Raw genomic sequence first — 14,580 nt, 5'->3', positions numbered from 1 at the left:
TAGAGCCCGCTTAGTACACCACACTGCTTCTCGCTCACGGTACCTAGCAAATTTTACTATTATGTGTCTTTTTCCATTAGTCACTGCATCTGCCACTGTCCTCTTACGACCTCCAAGTTTGTGACACCTGTCAATGCGGACCATTGTCAGTTCTATGTTCAGTGCTCCTTCACAGTGTTTAGAATGTTTGCAACTGTATCCTCATTAGGCCACTCACTAACACCATGAAAAAGAAGACAATTCTTCCTGGAGTATTGCTCTTGAGCGTCCAGTATCTCATTTCACTTGTTAGCTCTCAGTTGAAGTGCCGAGAGTTTTTGCTTAATGGATTCAAGCTCAGCACTTATAGATGCCTGAAATTCGCTGAAGTTCGAGTGCATAGCATCCAGTTGTTCCATGGGGTTGGTGGGCCTGCCTGCAGCCATGGTTGCTTGTTCCAGTTGTTTCTGAAACTCATCCATGCGTACTTCAAATGATTCAATTGTACTACCTTTAGAGTCATAATGTTCATTCAAGACGGTGACATTACACATATTCAACAGTTTCTGTCAATTGCAATAACTAATTGATAGTTTATGTGAGGATACGGCTGGTGTTAAACGGAGTGACTTTGTACTACATGCAATCTTCTCCATGTATAGTACATATATAGTAATATACAACTACTTTACCTGGAATAGATCTGTAACAGCCATCTTCATCTGGGCAGTTTACGAAAGGACAATTCACAAAACCATCCTTGAGGAATTCCCTGCGGATACACAGATTGTACCCACATACCGAGTACTCATGAGATGCTGATGGACAGTCTGAAAGAAGAAGTTTCACCAGTTTATTGCTGAACGTCCATATGTTTTAAATATTAACAGTGTGATGTGACAAAGAAATTATGCTTTGTTATTATTTTCTCAGCCTGTGGAATGTGGTTGGAATTTATATTAAATATGCTCATTGTAAAACCAAACTTGTTATACCTTATCTGGGTCTCATCTTAACTGATACATTGTTAACTGCAAATATCTTTGTGAATTGCAAGGTATTGTAATTATCAACAATTATCAACTTATGGAACTTTCTTCTCCACCAACATCTTCCTTGTCAGTAGCTGGAGAGAGAGAGAGAGAGAGAGAGAGAAATGATAGAATGAAGCAGTAGTATGACCTCTAATCGAGAGAAGGGGCTCAACATGATGCATGTCGAAAAGCTGGACTTGACACAGCATCATCTATTCGTGTTGGATAAATATCTAAAGACTGAACTACCATTGGACTGCAGTACAGTGATATATATATATTTTAAAAAAATTGTATCAAAATCCATGGGCAATCTGATTTAATGTTTTTTTTATTTCTGAGCAATAGTGTGGCTATTATTGTGTAGAAATGGATTGTGTATATGGAGTGTATTGGAAGATAAGTATGCGTGGAAAGGTCTTTATTTGAATTTTAATTCTTGTTTGCAGTCATATGGAGATAAACAGAGCATATTCCTAGTTATATTATGTGTTCCTTATTTTCTGTAACTTAAATTATGGTAAGTGACAACATAGTGGTTCAGTTGACTTGATTCAAAGACATCTTAAATATGGTTTAATAATATTAAATTCACTACCTCCCCTGAGCTTCATCAACAATTTTACTTGAAAATAAAGTGTTGTTATTATGTGCAGTATTGTAAGTTTACTTTTCATGTTCCTAAAAATTTAATTTAATCTCTTTTCGTGTAAGGAGTATAGGACGTCCACCTGAGCCTTTAACTTTATCTCACATGTTGTTTATTGGCCACTCTTGTTATCTTTTCCCCTTATTTTTAGCCAATAATGAAAAGTTGCTTTTAACTTCTGTCCTGGTATGAGACACAGATCAGACTCTCGTGTTGTTTGGCTTATGTATTTTATGGTTTGGAAATATTTAAGTAAGTGGTGTGTTGCATGGCAAATTCAATTGGATTGTTTGATTTCCCTCTAAGGTGTTTATTTGTCCCTATTTCTAATTTGTGTGAATTTGTTTCTGTGGGATCTTTATTTCCATATGGATTCAAGTCATATGTTCAAAACTTTATTTGGTTTAAAATTAAAAGCATCATTTTCTTCCTGGTATTATTCTTCTTTCTCAGCATTTGTCCCACAATGTGACAGAGTCCGCTTTCTTGGCTTTATTTCTCCACTTGGCTCGATCATATGCCTCGTCAGGGTGTAGACCTACGACCTTCAGATCATTATGATGGGTGTCGAGGCATCGTTACATTGTTATTTGCGCATTAAGCATAGTCTTACTGTCTGCATATCATCCTGCATGGGCTTTGTCTGCCTCTGAAAATATTAACTACTGTATTTACCCTATAGTATGTAACTGCATCTGAAATTCTTTTGATCTTCATTTTCTTATTTTCAAATTTATTCTATTGTTCCAGTGAGTGTTGTTTTTAACAGGTAACAAACTATACATATGTCTCTCTGTACCGCAAACATATATTTTCTCCTTTATTCAATAATTCTACCTTTTAAGGGAAGCAGGGGTATTAGGACATGGGGTAATTAGAACATTATCATATGAATACCACATGTAGGAAAATGCAAAATTAATAGGGAATTACATCATAAACAGCCTAACTAGCCCGACATACAAAACTTCACAATTCCTCCAAACATTTCTCAAAAAACATTTTAAATTCCACAAATGAAATGGCGTATGGCTTTTAGTTCCGGGAGTGTCCGAGGACATGTTCAGCTCGCCAGGTGCAGGACTTTTGATTTGACTCCCGTAGGCGACCTGCACGTCGTGATGAGAATTAGCCTGCGTGCCAGGGGAATTAACCAATTATGGTTAAAATTCCCAACCCTGCCGGGAATCGAACCTGGGACCCCTGTGACCGAAGGCCAGCACACTAACCATTTAGCCATGGAGCCAGACGTTTCACAAGATATAAACCTTTGGACAACTCATGCTGTCATATGACAATCAGCCTGCCTCATTTTATTGCCACTATAATAAGTCCATAGGTGAGAAGTTCTCTTCTTGAAGAGAATTTAAAAAAAAAAACAGATTACAGTGACTGGTACAGATTACAAAATTTAAATCAAAATGTATTTAAGGCTTTGGCCTTCTAATGACTGCTACCCAACAAGACAGGAAGTAAATATGTGTTACATGGTCAGGGACACAACATCCTTGACTTCCATGACTCGCTTCGCTGCCTCCTGTATTTGGCGATGTCATAACGATGAGGGGAAATCATTGTAATATTTTAGAGGGCAAACTAAAATATTAAGGGGAACAAAAAACCTGAGGAAATGTTGTTAAAAACACTACACTCTTCGTTCTCAAGGCTATGAAAAAAAATGATCCAGAGAATACCTGTCCATTTCAACAAGGTAGTCAGAGGTAATTCACACTACAAATTATTACATCCTGCTCAGATTGATGCTCTTGCAGCCCAGAACAACAGACCCAGTATTCTTTTTGGTTTATGCTGAGTGGAACAAGAAATTGCAAGGAAACTTCAGTCTGGTTCCTCAGGTATGTGTTCACTTCGTGAACCATGACAGATCTAATAGCGGCAATGGACAGTTGCTCTATTGAAGCTTTGCTTTTCTTTTGCTAGTGATTTTATGTTGCACTAATACATTGATGCCAGGATGGCCAAGGTACAGCTGCAGCATTTGCCTAGAGTGAAATGGGAAAACTCATTTTAGGGCTGCTAATGGTAGGTTTTGAACCCCTTCATCTCCCGAATGCAAGACCAAATCACCGTGTGCTTGAGGATGCATATTCCACCTATGTTCAAGTGCACAAGCACTTATTTTAAAAGATTTAGAGTTTTGATTGCAGAATAAATCCTGAACTACTAGTGCACCAGCACTCAGCATTATTGCTGTTTTCAACAAAGTTTGATATACAGATATATTCTTTCAACCTTAGAAATAAATATCCCTGCAAAATATATGTGGAATAGCTTACCTCTCTCCATGCAACTTTCACGAAGTAGATGTCGCGAAGTAATACTCTGTATCTCAGCCAGGAGGCTGGTTGGATCCTCCAAATGCACCACCGCAGGTAATGCAAAAATGAATGGCAAGGCCATAATGAGAAAAGGCGTGAGGTAGTTCGGCATCACTTTCCTCACTGAGCCAAAAGTGCTACTGCAGCACAACTGACCTTTCGTAATATGCTGATACACAAGTCAATACTCAGCACCACCTATAACCTCATCAGCTTCCATACGACAGAAATCAGTGAAAGCTAAATTTTGCTCTGGTCCAAGACACAGCACCCATCAAGAAATAGCAACAGGAGGAATACTCTGTGTACACTAGGAAAATTCTTGAAACTAATGAGAACTGATCAGAAAGTTTGAAAATTCCTTATCTCTACTGAAATTACCCAATTTCTTCCAGTGTTCTAGTAGTAGTAAAAGAAGAATAAAACATAGAAAACACAGTACCTCGGTCAGAGAAACTACTACAATTATGTTAAACATCACAATGTACATCAGTGTTAAAATCTAACCTCGAGCAGATGTGAATACTATTTCGAGGTCCAGCTCTTCTTCCGGATGCAGCTTCTTATTCGCAACGTATATAATTACATCCAATTTCCCTTCATCATGAACGACAAATGCATTAGGAGCAATATTACTGGCAGGTATGTCAGGATCCATTGGATACGTTCCTGAGTGCATAGCTCTTATAAAGCCACAAAATTTTTCGCTCTCTTCTGTGCCTGACTTGAACTAGGAAAGAAATTACATTCATTAGAAAACAAATAATATATAGATTTACTTATCTGCAGTACAAAAACAAACGAAGATAAATACAAGATACATACATAGTAAAAAAACACAACCATTGTGTTGTAATACTGTGAAATCTCAATATGATACTGGGTATTAAATTGTAAAAATCCTTACAACAAATGTTCCACCTTTACAACAACAAAAATAGTCTTTATTGATTAAGACTGCATTAAAATATATTAGTGATACGTGTTTTGTCCTGCTTTCAAGACATCTTCAGTCACAAACAAAATTATTTAAAAATATGGTAAGGATAATGGATCTTGTGACGTGACAGATCAGCGTCTTGTCGAGTCTTGAGTCATAAAAATAACACGAACATGAATATAATGTGAACCACCAAGTCCAAATGTTGGGATCCGTGGATTGCACAGATGTAATAAAACATGAGTGGCTTTATAAAATGAATTAATCATGTAGATAAACCAACATTGTAAAAAATTATCCAATGGTTCTATTATGTCCTTACCATATTTTTCAATGATATTTTTTTGTGACTGAAGATGTCTCGAAGGCAGGACAAAACATGTATCACTAATATATTTTAATGTAGTTTTATCAATAAAAAATGATTCATGGCATTGCAAAGGTGGAACATTTGTTGAAAGGATTTGATAATACGGGCTCAAATATGAAATTTATCACGTGTAATGATACTGGGTGAACCATAGAAAAATAATGTTGTAGAGGGAGTTATGAAAGAGGATTTAAATGTAATTGACAAGCATATAGGTAAACATCCTATAAGTGAACTGTAACTCTCAATAATGATAAATCTCTATGAAGAGGACAATGTTCTCGAACATGTACGATTAGATATACCTAATATGTATTAAACAGTTTTCTTTGTATAGTACTGACAAGGTGGGCTCATATCAACTCCTGCTTTTTCAGTGTAGCGAGTTTGTTAAATCTTCCTATTACAATTACTTTTTCACACCGTTGATTTACTTCCCCCTGCTCCCATACCACGAAAATACGGACCATCATGAAAACATGTCCCTGTCATTTGGAGAGTAGCCTTAACCACTATGATGTAGACTCTATTGTGAACATAGCCAAAAACCTCACTGTCATTCCAGTGCACTTGTTGACCTACCAAGTTACTGCTGCCATACCAAATTACAGGAAAATGTGGTCTGCATGGCAGAAGGATTTAACAACATCAACATCATTTTCCTCCTCCCCATGAGCTTGGCTGTTTGTAACACCACAATGATGATTTCCTTTTACATTGAGAAGATGTTCAAAATATTCCCTCCACCTCTCCAGTGATTCCCTGGGATCTATTATGAGTTCACCTGAATTACTCAAAACACTGTTTATTTCCTTTTTCCCTCCCTTCCTAAGATTCTTTATTACTGTCCAGAAAGGTTTCCCTGCTGCTTGACCTAGCCTTTCAAGGTTATTACCAAAATCTTCCCATGACTTCTTTTTGGATTCAACAACTATTTGTTTCGCTCTGTTTCTTTCATCTACGTAGCAATCCCTGTCTGCCTCGGCCCTTGTTTGGAGCCATTTCTGATAAGCCTTCTTTTTACGTTTACAGGCTGCTCTCACTTCATCATTCCACCAAGATGTTCGCCTTTTCCCATCTTTACACACAGTTGTTCCTAGGCATTCCCTTGCTGTTTCTAGTACAGCATCCCTGTATGCCACCCATTCACTTTCTATATCCTGAAACTGCTTACTGTCTACTGTTCGGAACTTCTCACTAATCATATCCATGTACTTCTGTCTAATTTCCTCGTCCTGGAGATTTTCTACCCTTATTCGTTTACAGACAGATTTCACTTTCTCTACCCTAGGGCTAGAGACACTTAGTTCACTACAGATCAAATAGTGGTCTGTATCATCGAAAAATCTGCGAAAAACTTGTACATTCCTAACAGATTTCCTGAATTCAAAGTCTGTTAAGATATAGTCTACCCCTAGCCTCCCACGTGTAGCAGTGAATAGCCTTATGCTTGAAGAATGTATTCGTAACAGCTAAACCCATACTAGCACAGAAGTCCAGCAAACGCTTCCCATTCCCTTCCATATCTTCCCCACATTTACCAATCACCCTTTCGTATCCTTCAGTTCTATTCCCAACTCTCGCATTGAAATCACCCATTAGCACTATTCTATCCTTGCTGTTGACCCTGACAACGATGTCACTCAATGCTTCATAAAACTTGTCAACTTCATCCTCATCTGCACCCTCACATGGTGAATACACGGACACAATTCTATATATGAAAATAAATGGCATTCATACCACGAACTGCAGAACAAGGAATAGATTAAAAACATTTTATTTTATCGGCATCATGGGTCTGCACTCAGTCCGCCTGCTGAGCTGTAACACAGTCTTCTCCTCTCACTTTCTCTTTGATTTCCACGTCTGTTTGTTCTTCACAAGCATTGCTTACACTATTAGTAATATAACTGCTAATTTCACTGAAAAAATGACATTCCTAATCATCATTACTTTCTAAAAGGGGTTATATATCGGTAAATTTCAGTTCTTTACTGGCAGCCATCTTGTTTACAAGCGAATCTCAAAGTCTAGAGATAGCCAACTTCAAACTAATATTACCAAGCACACTATCGATATATATTAGCAAAGAGCATATACCATTGCAAAGAAAGAGTCACTACGCAAATCACAAATGCAACTCACTCTGCCATGTCTTGAGGGAAAGTTGAATTACATAGTAAAGTGAGACAACGGAACAGTTGAAGCACAAAGCGGTTCCATGGCTTGGGGGCAATGAGTTAACACAGGCAGATGGAAGAGAAACAGTGGGGTAAGGAGGAAATCAGAAATTTAGAATGTTAACTAAGTTTCGAACAACATTATGCTAAGAGCTATGGCACTCCTGTAAGTTCAGCAGGACTCAGAACTTGCATGGTATTTGATCTCTCCATGTTGAATTGGACAATTTTTCAACATTACATTTTTAAAACTGATGAATTTATTAATTTTTTCTTAGGGAAAATTTAAGAGACCTTTAACATTTTGCTGGTGCCGAACTTCATATGCAAATTATTGGAAAAGTGTGGGCACTAACAGATGTAAATAAACATTTTTGTTGAATTCATCACAGGGAGTTGATCATAGTGAGAACTTATAAGTTCATCCTATAAATATTTAGTTTCTCTTCATTTTAAGTACATCTTAAATATTTTACATAATGTTCACAGGAATAAAATAAAAATATTAATGCATCCTCAATGTAATTCTCTTGAAGTGTGCAAAATATCTAAATGAGATCTTATATGACAGAATAAAAACAAATATGGATGTAGAAACAATATAGTAATTGTTCTAGCTGCTGCAGTCTTAGAGGATGCTCTATGCTGTAGTTAAGAGCAGAAAAGCAGCTGGTGTGACTGTTGTGATTGGTACTCTCTCTACTCTGACATCAGTGCACCAATTTTGAAATACAAGCTGTCTCTCCTTACTACAGAGGGAGAGAGAGAAGCTTTCTGGAGTTACCTTCAAAGTCATTTCAGTCCTTAAAGATGGAAAACTCAAACATCTCGCCGATACCTTGTCCAAACAAGACATCTTAATAACAGCATTACTGGAGACCAGGTTCACAGACGAGTCAGCTTTTGAATCAACAGGTTATCGGATTTTGAAAGGAAAATCAGGCAAGAAAGTGATTAAAATACGTTGTTCACCTGGGAACAGGGGCCTATTCCACAAAAGTATGGTCTTGTACATTACAAGTAAATTCTCTAGTAACTAGTACAAATACCAGAGTTTCTGTTCCACAAAAGAATTTTCTACAGTTGTACTTCACTACTCCATACTTACAAATTACCAGTGAATTTTTATAGGTATGTTCCACAAACATACTAGTACTTGTAACCTACTAGTGAATTGGGAAGTATTCTCTACCAGGGAAAGGACAATAATATATAAATGTACTAGTGCTATTTAAATATACTTATTTCAGATACATTTTGATAAATATGTGGCCTAGCAGTAGTGATAGTGATGGTAACGAAAATGAAAACTACTGCCTGTATAGGGAAAGAATAAACTTCTAGTTTAACACTATTTGAATACAATGAGAGTTTTAGGTTAAGCACAATACAAGTGGAAGAACTTTTGATGGATATTTATCATAGGTTGAAACATCCTATGAACGGAAATAAATCTATCTCTGCTAAACAACAGTTAGGCCTACTAACAACACTGCTTTGGCTAGGAAATTGTGGCCAGTACCATGGTATTGCGCATATGCATGGGATGGCAAAATCTTTGGTCTGTAGGTCAATACATTCTGTAGTAGCTGCAATAAATGATATAAAATTTCCTCAAATTGTTCGTTGACTTGAAAATACTGAACAAACATGTTCCAAGGAGGACATTCCTGGAATCATTAATTCCAAGTAATTCCAATCATTAATCCAACATTTCCCCTCAAAAGCTCCATGAGCTTTTCCAAATCAAATATTTCCATCCAACCCTTTATTTTGTCTTGTTTTTTCAGACTCTCGCTGAATGCACTGAAATGAATATCTTTCCTTCTTTCTATTTCCTTCAAAATGAATAACTTCCTTTCCTTGACACCATTTTAACAATTCATGCAGAGCGCGCAATTTTGTAACAATTAAGTTTGGCGGCCGAATGTCGTTATTAGCGGCATCCAATTCCAAATGACAGACCAAGGTGGGTACGTCAGACCATCATGAAACATATGCGAGGATCGCGGAAGAACAGAATGTGTGATAATAATGGAGTAATTTCCTATCATCAAAGAAATAAACTGAAAAATAACATTGTAGCATTGAGAAATTCACAGAAATATTCTTTGAATCTTTGCTACATAACTTAACTTAAAATATGATATTAAGATTAATGAGGCAAGCATAACCTAATTCAACTAATGGAATATGAAGATAAACAGCTGATTCATGCTATGACGTAGTATGTTTATTGATATGTTGCCACTTGTAAAACTTGTAACAATTCACTAGTAATATACAAGAGACTGTCAATCTTTTGTGGAACAGAAATGTACAACTTCATACATTACAAGAACCAACACTAGTAACTTGTAATGTACAAGACCATACTTTTGTGGAATAGGCCCCAGGTTTCATAATCAATAAGCAAAACCAAGGAGCAATCACAGACTTCACTTACAGGAATGGCAGGATTTCCACCCTTTCCTTCAAAGGAGCAAATAAGCTTCACACGCTAGGCAAAGCGTGCGCGCACACACACACAAGATGCTGTTTTTATCTTCAATTGTTCTTCATCATCGCTCAGGACTTCAGTCTTTACCTTAAGTTCTGTTTCATCTCTACTCATAGTCTCAGTTCTTGTCCTCGCTTGTGCTTCTTCATCACTATTGACTTCAGATTTTACTGTGAATTGTGTTTCATCACCATTAGTGATTTCAGTTTTTACCTTTTCTAATGCCACATTTTCATATATTTTTCAATATAGCAAACGGGGAATGTTAGACACAGGCAATTCATGATTTCTAAGACTTTTGGCCCAGAAAATAAGGCCTAGTGATAATAATGTTATTTGTTTTACGTCCCACTAACTACTGTTTAAGGTCTTCGGAGACGCCGAGGTGCCGGAATTTAGTCCCGCAGGAGTTCTTTTACGTGCCAGTAAATCTACCGACACGGGGCTGTCGTATTTGAGCACCTTCAAATACCACCGGACTGAGCCAGGATCGAACCTGCCAAGTTGGGGTTAGAAGGCCAGCGCCTTAACCGTCTGAGCCACTCAGCCCGGCAAGGCCTAGTGAAAGTACACACTCTTGTCTCTTTATGTAAGTAGATAGGCATTCCAGTAATGTGTACTGCTTGAATCTAACCCTCTGGTAAATTTCTGTACTAGGGATGATTGATTCCTTTACACAGAATCTTCTCTGTCCCTTTATACTGTCTGTTTGCACTACTATAACTTACCTGATTGAATTTTCTTTGCAAAAGACTTTCTGCTTCTTTGTCGGTACCATTATTATTTGTCGTACTACAAGGATAACTATTTTTTTCTTAACATGATTGTTATCTTCCTTAGTTGCACTTATGCCAAATTGCACTGTTGTGCTATTCGTGAGGAGATTCACTGCAGCATTCCCATCAGTCTTAAACTTACCATTATTTGTCATTTCATTAGAATTTTGTGAATAAATTAATTTATTTCTTCTCCACTGTAAAGGTTACTGGAATCAAATCCTTTATCTACATCCTTGTCCATTTTTTCCAGGCACTTCTCTTGTTTATTCAAGATGATACACGACACTAATGGGACATTAGAATCCTCCACCATCAACAGTACACTTGAAGATAATGTTAATAATGTAACTGAAAGTTCAAACTATTCCAGCACAATTTTAAAGAATCTCGTCTGCTTCTCAATCGCACTCAGCTGTAGACTTTGTATGTGATGCTATTTTGTAGTTGTATTGTCGTGGTCAGAATTGTTAAGTGACTATTTCCATTGATTTTAGTGCCTGAAAATCTGCAGTGTGATTACACTGGTACACACAGTTGGAAAAGTTGAATGTTAGTGGTGCAGAGAATGATTTCATTATGTTTTTTGGGTGACCGAACCTGAAAATGAAACTTATATTTAAAGATCGCTTCTCATTTTCGAGATAATGGTATTTATTATATGAGGCGTGTAGTTTCAAACACGACCAAGTCCATCTTTTTCACGTTCTGATGTTTTGACTTCCATGGATTCATCTTCAGAAGATGAATACAATGGGAACGAAAGTGGGTTTCAAATCCGGCCAGATCACATTTAAAATTGCAGCAAAGAATGGAGTTTCATATCAAAGTCGGCCAAGTGCCTGTTAATCCGCACGGGCCAATAATCCTGCGTTATCCAGTCACGTGTTTTCTTCCTGTAATATGGCGGCCTGACGTTTGTTCGAGTCACATGTGGTGGTTTTGTTTGCGTGTATTTTAATAAATATTTTATAAATAATAAATATATACATAATTAATTGGTCGTTTTTAATAGTATTCATATTTGCTGTGCAATAAAATGGAGGAAATTAATAAACGCCATACCAGAAAGCGGCAACGTGATCTTTCCACCTTGAAGCGCATGAGGGAAAAACAGCTGAGATGAGTACAATCAACAACGTGTTGTTAGTGGTGATTTAATAAAGGCTCGGTGATATGTTTAGAAGGCGCGATGGTATTGAATAGGTATAATATGAAGAATATACACTGAAGTAGCTACATGAATTCATATATTTGCAATATATACACTATTTAAATGTTAATTAGCCTCTACATTGGTTACAATATTGGGTAATTTTACACAAACATAATGTTTAAAATAATCTTTAAAGATTTTTCACTAAATCGTATATCATTTTTAATCATATTTGTTCCAAATAAAGTCAAGATGAACACAGTTGGAAAATAGGCCTAATCTAGATTTCTTTTTTCTTTAGGTATTAGGCCAAATTTTCTATTCTAAGTTTCAAAGATGGCCAAGTCCTCTTACGTAAGTTTCAAAATCGGCCAAAGTCCCACAGTTAGTTTCAAACATGGTCAAGTCCAAATTTTAAATACATTTTTCAATTCATGTAATATATTTAGACGGTAAAATTTGTATGGTAATGAATCAGAAGCCTCTGCTAAGCAACAAAAAGATTAAAGTGTTAGAATATATATGAATTAATAACCTAAACGAGTTTTTTGCTTCTCCTGAAAAAAAAAAACAGCTCAACGGACTTGGCCATGTTTGAAACTATACGCCTCATATGTATCTTACAAACAAAGGTGAAGAAAAAATTATATGAAATACCTTAACAGCATCTCTATTCTGACCTGTTGGTGGTACTGTGTAGCAATAATCACTTAACATAGCAGCTCTCAGTTTCCCTCTGTACCTTTGCTCCGTTACTGAAATATGTTGGTGAAAGGGCTCACCATGTCCATTGCTCACATCACCACAATTTGGTGGGAAGGAATCCAGGTGTGATTGCAAAAATTGTTTTTTTAGTGCAACTCTTCATATGAGCACATTAGATCCTGTACAATGTCTTCGAAATTTTCTGTTTCGTAGTTACCCAGAAAAACCATTCTAAATATTGTTAAAAGATTGCCATGCTGTTTCCTCCTTGTTCCTTAGTATTTTATTGAACAATAGTGTGACAATTATGACATGTTCAGGCAGTGCTGCCAACTGCTTATAAATGGGCACGCAGTGTTTAGTGCAGAAAGTGTTATTACAGTTAATGGCTTTAGTTCAAAAACTAGAGCTAAGATGCAAATTTTAAGATCACTTTTCTATTCAGTGGCACAAAATTAATAAAGTTTGGCTCATTTTCATTTCTGTAAAATTTGTGTGTTGAACAGTGTTGATCCTATTCTTCAAGAAAGAAGAATCATAGTTCAGAACATTTTGAAAAACCAATTTTCATTTCTGGATATTTATTCCTAAAAGCGTGGATAGTTTCCTTCGAATTGAGTACCAAGAATCTTTTGTACATTGTGATGTAACTTCACATAACAAAGTTCTTCTTTCTCTTATTGAAGTTGTTCATTATCTTTTTACTTCTGATATGTCTTAACAACACTGTTTTTAGTTTAGAATTCGATTTACGTTGTGTCGACACAGATAGGTCCTTAATGAAGGTATAGCTTCAGCATTTGCTGGTATGAAAGTGGTAAACCGTGGAAAACCATCATCAGGGCTGCCAACAGTGGGGTTTGAACCCACCATCTCCCGATTGCAAGCTGATAGCTACGTGACCAAAACCGCTTGCCAACTTGGTTCTGCATGTTTTGAGATCTCTCTGTGATCAATCTGGAACTTTCCAAGGTTGGGGTTGGAATACATCCTTTTTTTTCCCCTACGGTGGTATCTGAAAGCTATTGATTTCATGACCAGGTTGAAGGTCTTGCGTAATTCTGTTAATTGCTCTCCATTATGATTCACCCTTTTGTGGGCTGGATAGTCTCCCATAATATCTCTGAATCTCCTTTCTTTCCCTAGTTGTGCATTAAAATATCCAAGGAGTGTGATTATATTTTTGGTTGGTACCTTGCATATTGTTTCCTGTAGGTCTTCCCAGAACTCCTCTACCTTCTCTGGGCCTTTTCTGTTGATCTCTTTCGTGGTGACGCAAGTGTGATAACAGGTATAACTTGAAAACAATATTCTCTCACCCATCGGTAGCTAATGTAGATATCGGGCTCGAATATTTTTTTAATTATTAGGCATTTTTAATGATCGTGATGATGATGATGATGATTATTATTATTATTATTTCTTGTATGTATAGCTCTGAAGTGTTACATACATTTAGTTTTAGTATTACTGTTATTGACGTAGTCGAATGATCATATTATGTATGAGGTTATGTCATGGAACATATGTTGTACGTAGACATTGATATCAGTTCCGTTAATGTAAATACCTGTAAATTAATATTATGTAATTTATTCTTACCTGTATATATAAATTGTAATCCATAATTGTGAAACACAATGTAACTTCCAGAATGGTGTAGATAGACAAGAATGATTGAGAAGTTTCTGTACACTATTTCTATGTATTGGACACTCTGGGATATTGAAGAACGTAGTTATTTTTGGTAACGTATTTTTCTGGAAATCTGGCAAGATATATATGAGGCGATCTTGACGGTGAAGTTAGTTACTGTTGAGTTACTGAAGTTGTGGTTTGGAAGTTATTGTGCAGTAGCACGTGGCTGACATGCTGAGTTAAGGCAGTCTCCATGTTGAACTGATCAGTGGTCATCTGTTTTTCAACTGTGTTTCAAAGTGTGACCTCTT

The 14,580-nt window shown here is 36.6% G+C and overlaps 1 protein-coding gene across 3 annotated transcripts in view; it reads right to left on the bottom strand.

Moving 5' to 3' along the window:
* Window positions 1–14,580, bottom strand: part of LOC136863335 (uncharacterized) — a 118,734-nt gene that overhangs the window by 84,438 nt on the left and 19,716 nt on the right. For all 3 annotated transcript variants that reach the window (XM_067139721.2, XM_067139722.2, XM_067139720.2), the window contains exons 3-4: window positions 4,509–4,731; window positions 672–809 (exon numbers count right to left, since the gene is read on the bottom strand). In XM_067139721.2, the coding sequence (XP_066995822.2) occupies window positions 672–809; window positions 4,509–4,731 (361 nt within the window). The remainder of the gene's footprint in view (window positions 1–671; window positions 810–4,508; window positions 4,732–14,580) is intronic.

The sequence above is a fragment of the Anabrus simplex genome, chromosome 2, assembly GCF_040414725.1.
Source record: "Anabrus simplex isolate iqAnaSimp1 chromosome 2, ASM4041472v1, whole genome shotgun sequence".
In the NCBI taxonomy this organism is placed as follows: domain Eukaryota; kingdom Metazoa; phylum Arthropoda; class Insecta; order Orthoptera; family Tettigoniidae; genus Anabrus; species Anabrus simplex.
Note: the sequence above shows the minus strand (reverse complement) of the source record. Positions and strands in the feature narration are given on the sequence as shown.